At 47.0% G+C, this 9,609-nt stretch overlaps 1 protein-coding gene across 1 annotated transcript; it reads left to right on the top strand.

Moving 5' to 3' along the window:
- Positions 1-1,132: 1,132 nt before the first annotated feature.
- On the top strand, positions 1,133-5,059 carry st8sia3 (ST8 alpha-N-acetyl-neuraminide alpha-2,8-sialyltransferase 3). Its single transcript, XM_060038370.1, has 2 exons — positions 1,133-2,235; positions 2,727-5,059. The coding sequence occupies exons 1-2, from the start codon at positions 1,754-1,756 to the stop codon at positions 3,007-3,009; spliced, it is 765 nt and encodes a 254-aa protein (XP_059894353.1). The 5' UTR covers positions 1,133-1,753; the 3' UTR covers positions 3,010-5,059.
- The last annotated feature ends 4,550 nt before the right edge of the window (positions 5,060-9,609 follow it).

Here is a 9,609-nt window from a genome sequence, read left to right as displayed (position 1 = left end):
TTTGTTATTTGGAAAACCGTTCTGCTTTTGGTGTTATGGATGCATAACACGTCGGGTTCTCTGACGTCTCTGATATTTCCACAACGAGACTCGTAGTGGGGGTTATTTCAGCCATGGTTGAGAAGGAATTGGGGGAAAGGAACTTTGGCTTTGACTCCCTTGAACCACCACATGAACCACGACATGGAGGTGAAAGGGATTGTTGCCCACGATCGTCTCCTGCTCCCCGCTCCCCGCTGCCCACTACTCGCTGCCCGCTGCCGAGGCCTCGGAAGCGGTCAGCGAGCAGCGAGGCTCCGGCGGGCAACAATCCTTTCCTCCTCCATGTCGCGGTTCAGTCTACTTCAGATTGATGTGGAAGTAGAAGAACCAGAGACGTCGGAGAACCCGACGCAGTCGTTTGAGATCGTCTGGAGGCGCACACAGCTTTTGGCCGTGATAATATATATGATATGATATAGATATCTACTGTATGTATAATATGATATTATTTAGATATAAATCTCCAGGACTCCTGTGTGTTCTAGAATATTTACAGAACACGGCCAAAGGCTGTGTGTGCCTCGCCATTGTATACATCCACTGTAAACAGAGCACATGGTACCGTGGCCGCAAGCTGCTCAGGGCCACACACCCAACCTCCTCCTTGACCCGCCTCTCTACTCCTCATTTGCATCAATGCTACAGACACCGAAACGGCTCGTTTAGGGAAAGCTCCATGTGCGACTGGCTCGTATTGACTGTAATTCTGCATCACACAGCTGAATTTCGGGATCGTCTTCAAATGCTGTGATAGGGGACCACTAATATCTATTTTAAACCATCCATAAAGTAGCATGCTATGGGACCTTTAAGGTGATGTCCGAGGAGATGAATATCATTCCTTGCTAACCTGATGCCTCCGGTGAACCAGCGTGTGATTACCGGCGTGTTGGAGATCACACAATTTCATAATCAATCCAGAACCATGCAGTCATATCCTTTATCCATTTATTGATATTCATATTATTATGAGTGAGCAGGCAACTGTCTAACTCATTATTTTTTATCCAAAGGTTAGAAACCACAATAGAGGACTGAGAACAGCCTAGATGTCCGGTTCTCTGTCTGATATGTACAGAGCGTATCAAAAGCCAAACCATTATGTGTAATGATAAATCTGTGCATAATAAATAAACCCATATAAATTAAATGGGTAGTGAGCCTCTATTATTATCATTACAGTCATGGTGCTATTTTGTATTGCTCCTAACACCGCCATGCTTTGAGGTTACACTGTCGTGTCGTTTCTTAAAGGCATGCAACACATTTCTGTCGGCATGTCCAAATATTTTTTCCCATATCGTGTTATGATATCTATATCATCAGGATAGTGGAAAAATGGTGGATCGAGCATATAAGCAGTGCTTTACTCCCCTTAATCATTCTCTCCCCCACGCTACTCACTACTCTCTCTACTCACACACATGCACTTGGCCTTCTCCATGTTCTACGACGTTAACATTTAAAGCACCCAGCAATACGTTTCTCTTCATACGTTGGTGTACAATGTATAAATGTATAGTCCTGACTCCTGTCCCATACGAGTGTTACAGCTGTATGTACAGCCTGATGAGGCCGTCCTCCACAAGGCGTCTGACCCCAGGCCGTGCCACGCTGCGTGTCGCTGTCTTGCAGGAAGGACATCTCCCGCTACATCGACATCCCCCACAACTTCTCCCTGACTCGCGGCGGGGTGCGCGTGGGCCAGCTCATGCACTACGACTACTCAAGCCACAAGTACGTGTTCTCCATCGGGCAGAGCTTCCACTCGCTGCTGCCCGAGGCCTCGCCCATCCTCAACAAGCACTACAACGTGTGCGCCGTGGTGGGCAACAGCGGCATCCTCACGGGCTCCAAGTGCGGCCCGCAGATCGAGAAGTTCGACTACGTGTTCCGCTGCAACTTCGCACCCACCGAGATCTTCAAGAAGGACGTGGGCCGGCACACCAACATGACCACGTTCAACCCCAGCGTCCTGGAGAAGTACTACAACAACCTGCTCACCGTGCAGGACCGCAACAACTTCTTCCTGAGCCTGAAGAGGCTGGACGGCGCCATCCTCTGGATCCCCGCCTTCTTCTTCCACACGTCGGCCACCGTCACGCGCACGCTGGTCGACTTCTTCGTGGAGCACCGGGGTCAGCTGAAGGTGCAGCTGGCCTGGCCCGGGAACATCATGCAGTACGTCAACAGGTGAGACCCAAGTTAGACAGGCCGTCAGGACGACCGACCAGTTAGACAGGCTGTCAGGACGACCGACCAGTTAGACACGCTGTCATGACGACCAGGGAACATCAGGCACTGCATCAACATGTAAGCTACGTTGTCATGAGGACCGTGGAACATAATGGGTTACATCAACAAGAAAGTCCAGATTTTCTGGCGACCAACAAGTAAGGCACGTTGTCATGATGACCATTGAACATTGGGCAGTAAATCAACAACTAAGACCTATTTTCATGACAACCAAGTGAAATAGGTTTTCATGACAACCAGGCACCACTTTCTGATGTCTTGGTTACCCGTCATCATGACAACAAGTAGCAATAAAAACAAAGAATTACTGATCCAAATAGATTTCCATTATATCAATCCACTATACTTCATTATGATGAACTTTGACTGGTTTTAAATGCAAAAGTGACATCGATCTCTCTCTCTCTCTCTCTCTCCCTCCTGATCAGCTACTGGAAGACCAAGCAGCTGTCCCCCAAAAGGCTGAGCACGGGCATCCTCATGTACACGCTGGCCTCCTCCATGTGCGACCAGATCCACCTGTATGGCTTCTGGCCGTTCGGCTGGGACCCCAACACGGGCAAGGAGCTGCCCTACCACTACTATGACAAGAAGGGCACCAAGTTCACCACCAAGTGGCAGGAGTCCCACCAGCTGCCCGCAGAGTTCAAGCTGCTCTACAAGATGCACACCAAGGGGCTGCTGAAACTCAACCTCTCCCACTGTGCCTAGGGGCCTCCGCTTCCCTAGGCGCCCATATAGCCCTCGGGGCCCCCCACATACCCCTAGGTGTCTCCACACCCCATCACCTGGACCTCCTGGAGACCTTCCAGGTCGAGGGCTGAACAGGGGAAACGACACGCTGCTTTTGGATGCTTTTGTTAAGAGCCGGATCTGGGCAGTGGTCTTCGGTTCGTTCGTTTCTACGTTTTGTGTTTCCTCTGTCCAGTGGATTATCAGAAACAGGCCGTCCTGGGACTCGGTCCCGGCGTTGGGTTTGCAGAACATTACAGTTCTCCAGACACCGGTGGCTGGGTGGTCGCCTGGACTCGGATGATGAACCTTTTGCTTCTGCAGCTAGCCTTCCCTTGGCTAGTCGGCCTCGTGGTTACGCATTCTCCGAGGACCAGGACACGGAACTGTTCTGTGTGCAAGCAGAACAACCTTAAGGATTCCTTTCACGTTCTCACCAGAAACAGCCTAGCAACCTTCGTTTTGATAACTTTATGTAACCGCACAAGCTCTAAATAAGGTCTCTGTACTGTTGTTTGAATTTTACTGGTAAAAATGTTGCTCAACCAAGTATAACATACAAATTTACCCAGTGAAGCAATTTTATCTGACAAACCGTAAGCGTAGATATAGGACCGGATGGATGTGTGTTAAATTGTAATCTTTGTAACATTACTAGCTAACCTACTAGCTCATATATTTTTATTTAATTTATTCTGTTGCTAAATTGACCTTTTATTTTTGTTTGGTTTTTATGCCTTAAAGTATCCCAGATAGAAAAGCAGGACAAGCTTTTGCTCTGACAAAGAACTATACAACCAAGTCGAGATGCCAACCCAAACTACCTTGCCCGAGCTAGGCTAACTATCACTCGCTAAGTTAGTTCAGTTATTGGCTACCTAACATCAGCTCAGCTAACCAGCTAGGCTTAATAAACCAGCATATGATCAATTCTAGATATCGTGTGAGTGGGTAGATGTGATGTAATAGAGGAATGAATGGAGTGTTGATGTGTGTGTACACAGCGATGTGAACATGCTTAAACAGTATCTTTACAAACATGGGAAGCACGCATTTTTTTTGGGGGGGGGGGGGGTTATGAATAAGATGAGTTTGTTATTCAAGAAATGTGCAGTAATGGTTTTAAAATTTAAAATAGTATCTTTTAGTCTATGAGTGGATATGGCATGTGCAGAGGATTGTTCCTGTTTGGCTCAGGTATGATAAAGACTGTGCCCTGTCAGAAGTCATAGCGGTCCTATTTCCCCACCAGCGGTTGATGGCAGAAGGAAACCTCGGGGAACGTATAACTAATATTCAGAAATAATAACTAATTGCAGGAATTTTGATTGAAAGATTTGAAGGATTCAACTATATTTATATTGTTGTTTAAAGATTGTTCGAATGTTTCCTAAGTTCCCCGTCCACCTTTGGACCCAAATCAAGTGTCATTAATCAGTGCAGAGCAAACACCTCCAGGCGGGCTCCATGGTAACGATGTCGTAGCGTTATCTCTTCAAGGAGCCGGGGCCTCCAGTGTGGAGCACATGGCTCACACGTCCGCTTGAAGCCAGACAGCATAAACACTTTGATTACTACGTATTCTGTTTGTTAATTAACATCATTGAATTTAATTTGTTCCCTCTCCTCTCTCTTGTTTGGGATAGGGATCCCCTTTGGTTGCAAAAAGAGAGAAAACATTCCAACAATACGTAACATTGAATGATGTTTACATTACTGTTGTCGTTTTAACAATCGCCGCTATGATTAGGTCGCTGAACGCACAACATTCAGCTCTGTACCCCACATGTTTTTATACACTGCCTTTCTTGAGAGTGGTCCGTTCCTTATGTTGCATATCAGTCTGTAGTAATACTAATGTCTAGTGTCGTACACAATATACTGTAGACCCAGAGAAAATATTTGATTCATTTAATACTTGAAATATATTTATGTAGGTACTTCATTCAACAGCATTATTGAACAGGAACAATAGCATATTGTGTTTCTTGTGGTTATTAAATCAATTAAATAAGTTACTTATTCTTCAGAGACATTGTGCTTAATTTTCCTTCCTAATCCTACCTTTCTGCTCTCTTTTCTCCCTCGCACTCGCCCTCTCTCTCCGTCCATCTCTTCTCTTAATGCAAACTGAATTGGGAAATAAATAATTACATTTTCCAAGTCAACCTCCAAAATACTACAATTCAAAAATAGCCATCGAGACGACTTGCACTTGAGGTTGAATGGAAGCCCTTGATATGTAAGTGCTAACAGAGGTAGCAGAACCCTCTGACGCTGATGATAGGGCTAGCTCCCCTTCAAGGCCTTTGTGCTGGGAGCCAGGAACCCTAACCACTACACGCCAGCGCGAGGGTGGTATTGTACTTCATTATGTTTAACCTGTACTATGTAAAGGAAAAGACTACTTATATGGATAAGTAAGTGAGAGGTCACTAACTCATCAGTAGCCTCAGCCCTGCTGGAGTCCATGGAGCTCGGCAGGCAAAACCCTGGACAGGCTCCAGTACGTCGGCCCCGACTACAAACCCCTTCTCCTCCCCTACGAACCCCTCCGTTCCCTCGCCCCTCACTACCTACAGACCTCTTCCACGCCCCGCGCCCCGTCCAGGAAGGTGCGGCCCTCAGATGCGGGCTGTCTCTGTATCCCCCGCACCAGGCTCCAAACCTATGGCAACCGAGCCTTCAGGGGGGCCAGCCCCCACCCTCTGGAACTCCCCCCCCCCCCCCCCCCCCCCCCGAAATGCCTCATCTCTGGTCACCTTCAACACTCTTCTCAAAACTCTTAAGCTTGCCTCTGCTGCCCTTCACCCCCCCTCATCTTTGTCTGCTCGTCTCCGTGTGTTATTTTTTTATTAAGTTACTTAGTTTTCTATGTTCCTGCCCACGTTGTAAAGCGTCCTTGGGTTTGAAAGGCGCTTGCTGAATAAAATGTATTATTATGATTATAATGCCCCCCTCTGTCCGGTCCAACAGCACCGCCTTTGGGGTGAGACGGTAAACAGAGGTCCTGCCTCCCGGTGGCCCCTAAAGATCCCAGGGCCCTCACCGTAAGAGTAGGGGTGTAACCCCGGTGTCCTGGACACCCAACCCGGCCCTGAACCAACGTGCCTCCCTAATCATCCCCGGTCTCTCATTGGATAGTTTTATCACTCACCTCTCCACTGGGATGACCAGTGTGCAGTGAGCTCTCTGATAAATCAACACACACACACAGACAGACAGACAGACAGACAGACACTACGCAACGCCATATGAATGCAATCTCCAATGCCTTCACAAGTTAGTCGTCTTAAAATAGGTTCACTTAAATGTAATGCCGATTTTTTAATACTTTAACCTCTGGCCTTCTATGCACAGGTCCAATCTGGTTGGATGTGTGAAGACTTAGTGATCTAACTTTGTGTTCTGGGAGTCAAATGCACTAGCCAATAGACTCAGTCAGTTCGATGGGTTTGTTTAGTATTCTACGTCAAACATTTTGCAGAGAAACATATTAAAGTAGATAGTTTGTTTTAGTTTTTGGTTAAGAGCAGTGATAAGAAGATATTGGAAATGTATAGGCAACCTTTCTGCTGGGAGTCAAACCCATTAGCCACTAGTGGACAAGTCTCTTTCCTAGCAACTCCTTATTGATAACGAAATACCGAAAAGAAGTCTACTTTTCTAGCCAAATCGCCAAGACTGCCGATAAATCGGATCGATCGGTTTAAGACTCATTTAATATATTCGGGCTGTTCCAAACAGACGGCGACACACATACACACACACACACACACACACACAAACACACACACACACACACACTAAACTCGCACACACGTACTCACACACGCACGCATGCACAAACACGTCACACACACACATGTGTGTGTATGTGTATCGATATGAGCCATCTGAAAGTGTGATCCATTGTCCTAGGTCCAGTCGTCAGTTCAAGACTCTAATCTCTGAACCAGATCTGCCCTTTTTCAACAACATGCTGTTCAGGATATTAACGTCAGACTAACTATCTAGTAAACCATCAATACCCTGTTTACCCAGGCTTATAGGTATAGTAATAGGAGGGGCCGGAAAAAAATAATTAAGCTTAAGAGAACTCTTACTCATACACAGATTGCACAGATTAATGTTTTTTTAGGTCTTTATTCATAATACGTAAATATATTCACAATCTGAGAGACAAACGTCCCGCTCCGAACTATCAAACAGGGATGACGTCACCGCAGCCCACTTGAAGGCGGGGCTTGCTTTGGCCCGCCCTCGAGACGTGATAACGGTAACGCAGCCCACTTGGAGGCGGGGCTCGTGTTGGCCCGCCCTCGAGATGGGTTGACGTAAACGCAGCCCGCTTGGAGGCGGGGCTCGTGTTGGCCCGCCCTCGAGATGGGTTGACGTAAACGCAGCCCGCTTGGGGGCGGGACTCGCTTTGGCCCGCCCTCGAGCTGTTGTACTCATCTTATTGTTATATATATTATATATAAAATGACATGATATTCTCCACTAAGTAAGGCGCGCTTCTGCTGGAGGGCTAATGAACATGACACACCATTCCGACTGCCGATCGTGGGCAGAAAAGTCAGTCGGACCGATTTGGTCATGGCCGATTCAACATGTGCAATCGGCGGAAAGAACCCAGACGGGCTTGAAAAGATCACCGACGGCATGAGGACGGCCGATCACACAGCACACACCGAACAGTCTCAGGTCAACGGTCTCGCGAGACGGTCCAATAACCTGGTTGGTGTGTCAGGGCCTTAACAGAGCTTTTGCTAGTTGGGGGGCAAATTTACTATTATCAAAGGTGTTTATGAATGACACTTTCAGTGTACATGTTCCTTTGAAACAAGAAAAATTATTCTCTGATGTTTTTTAATCCATTAAAATGACATTAAGCTGCATTGAGCTCAATGGCTGCATTCACTTTTAATGCGGTGCAATGATTTAATTATTCCACGCTTGCTTTTAGTAGTAAAAGTGTTTTAGGACCTAACAACTGCCTCTACTCCGCTGATAACCGCAGAGCCGCTCTTCTCTCCCATCTGATGGCAGACGGTTGATACAGGGGGTCGTCCTTCTGAGAGGACCTGGTGGCTCTGTGGGGGTCCGGCGGGGTCCGACAGGGACCAGAGGGTCCGTGGGGGTCCGACAGGGACCAGAGGGTCCTCTGTTGATGTTGAGCAGAGGACCTAGAGGGGGCCACTCTGTGTAGAGGACCTAGAGGGGGCCAGTCTGTGTTGAGGACCTAGAGGGGGCCACTCTGTTTTGAGGACCTAGAGGGGGCCACTCTGTGTTGAGGACCTAGAGGGGGCCTGTCTGTGTTGAGGACCTAGAGGGGGCCACTCTGTTTTGAGGACCTAGAGGGGGCCAGTCTGTGTTGAGGACCTAGAGGGGGCCAGTCTGTGTTGAGGACCTAGAGGGGGCCAGTCTGTGTTGAGGACCTAGAGGGGGCCAGTCTGTGTTGAGGACCTACAGGGGGCCGGTCTGTGTTGAGGACCTAGAGGGGGCCACTCTGTGTTGAGGACCTAGAGGGGGCCACTCTGCTGTCCTCTGTGCGCTCTGATGAAACACAAGAGGTCACCTCTTATGCAAATGAGGTCAGATGACACGAGCGCGGGGTGGCTGACCCTGCGACCCCTGGTGACCTCTGGGTCTTCGTTGACTGGTGATCGAGAGGGGAAAGACAAACAGTTAGTATCTGTTAACAATGGAAATAATGCATCCACTAATCCGCTCTGTGGGTTTAAATATGGCATTGGTGATTTTCAACTTTAAAAGTGGGTGCTTCGTTTTCTTTGAAGGAAAATATTATTAATAGTACATTGCCTTTGGTCCACAATGATCCCGAAGGATTAGACATTCAACAACTCGTGAAACGAGAACCTTTGGACTCTTGATCACAGCTCTAGGAGAGACCTTCTGAAGTATGTTTACGTACTCCAGAAGTTGGGTAATGGTGGATCTGATCGACCACGGATCGATACATCAGACGGGTGATTAAAAGAGCTCGGGGACCATTAAATAGACATTTGGTCGGAGAAGACTTCACCATGGACCCTGGTTAATGAATTACACCCCGATGCGTTAGTCCAACCAACTGCATAATTAATCTACTCATGCTCTCGTTTATTTGTTATAAGAAGATAAAGGCCTAGTAACCCTAATATTGTAGATGTGACAGGTAGGATATTATTAATGACATGGCATTGTTTTTATTCCAATGATAGATGAGCAGATCGTACGATTGAGACAGTATTAAACTATGATTAGGCCCCTGGCAGCTGTTTGTTTTCCCTTATCAGCCCAGGTTATCGAAATTAGGGATAAATTAATCAAGTCATTTGACACCAAGGAAGGAAAATCAACCACGTGTGAAGTTATAACCTGTACCCGTATGTTTTTCATAATTCCACAACACGATGTCTAAAAAGCTCTGATGCTTTAATGATTTTTTTGTGTGTGTTTTTTGCATATTAATTTAGCAGTTTGGAGATTCTGGAGCTCAATCAAAATTAAAGCCTGATCCCAGACAGTGTACTCGAGAATCTTAAATATTTGGATGTGTGTGTGTGTGTGTGT

This window comes from Gadus macrocephalus, chromosome 19 (assembly GCF_031168955.1).
Source record: "Gadus macrocephalus chromosome 19, ASM3116895v1".
NCBI lineage: Eukaryota > Metazoa > Chordata > Actinopteri > Gadiformes > Gadidae > Gadus > Gadus macrocephalus.
This window is presented reverse-complemented; position numbering and strand designations above follow the sequence as displayed.

Excerpts from the sequence above, each read along its gene's own strand:
- st8sia3 (XM_060038370.1), top strand. The coding sequence starts at position 1,754 with ATGCACTACGACTACTCAAGCCACAAGTACGTGTTCTCCATCGGGCAG. Across the intron at positions 2,236-2,726 it reads ATCATGCAGTACGTCAACAG|CTACTGGAAGACCAAGCAGC; the intron begins GTGAGACCCAAG and ends CCTCCTGATCAG.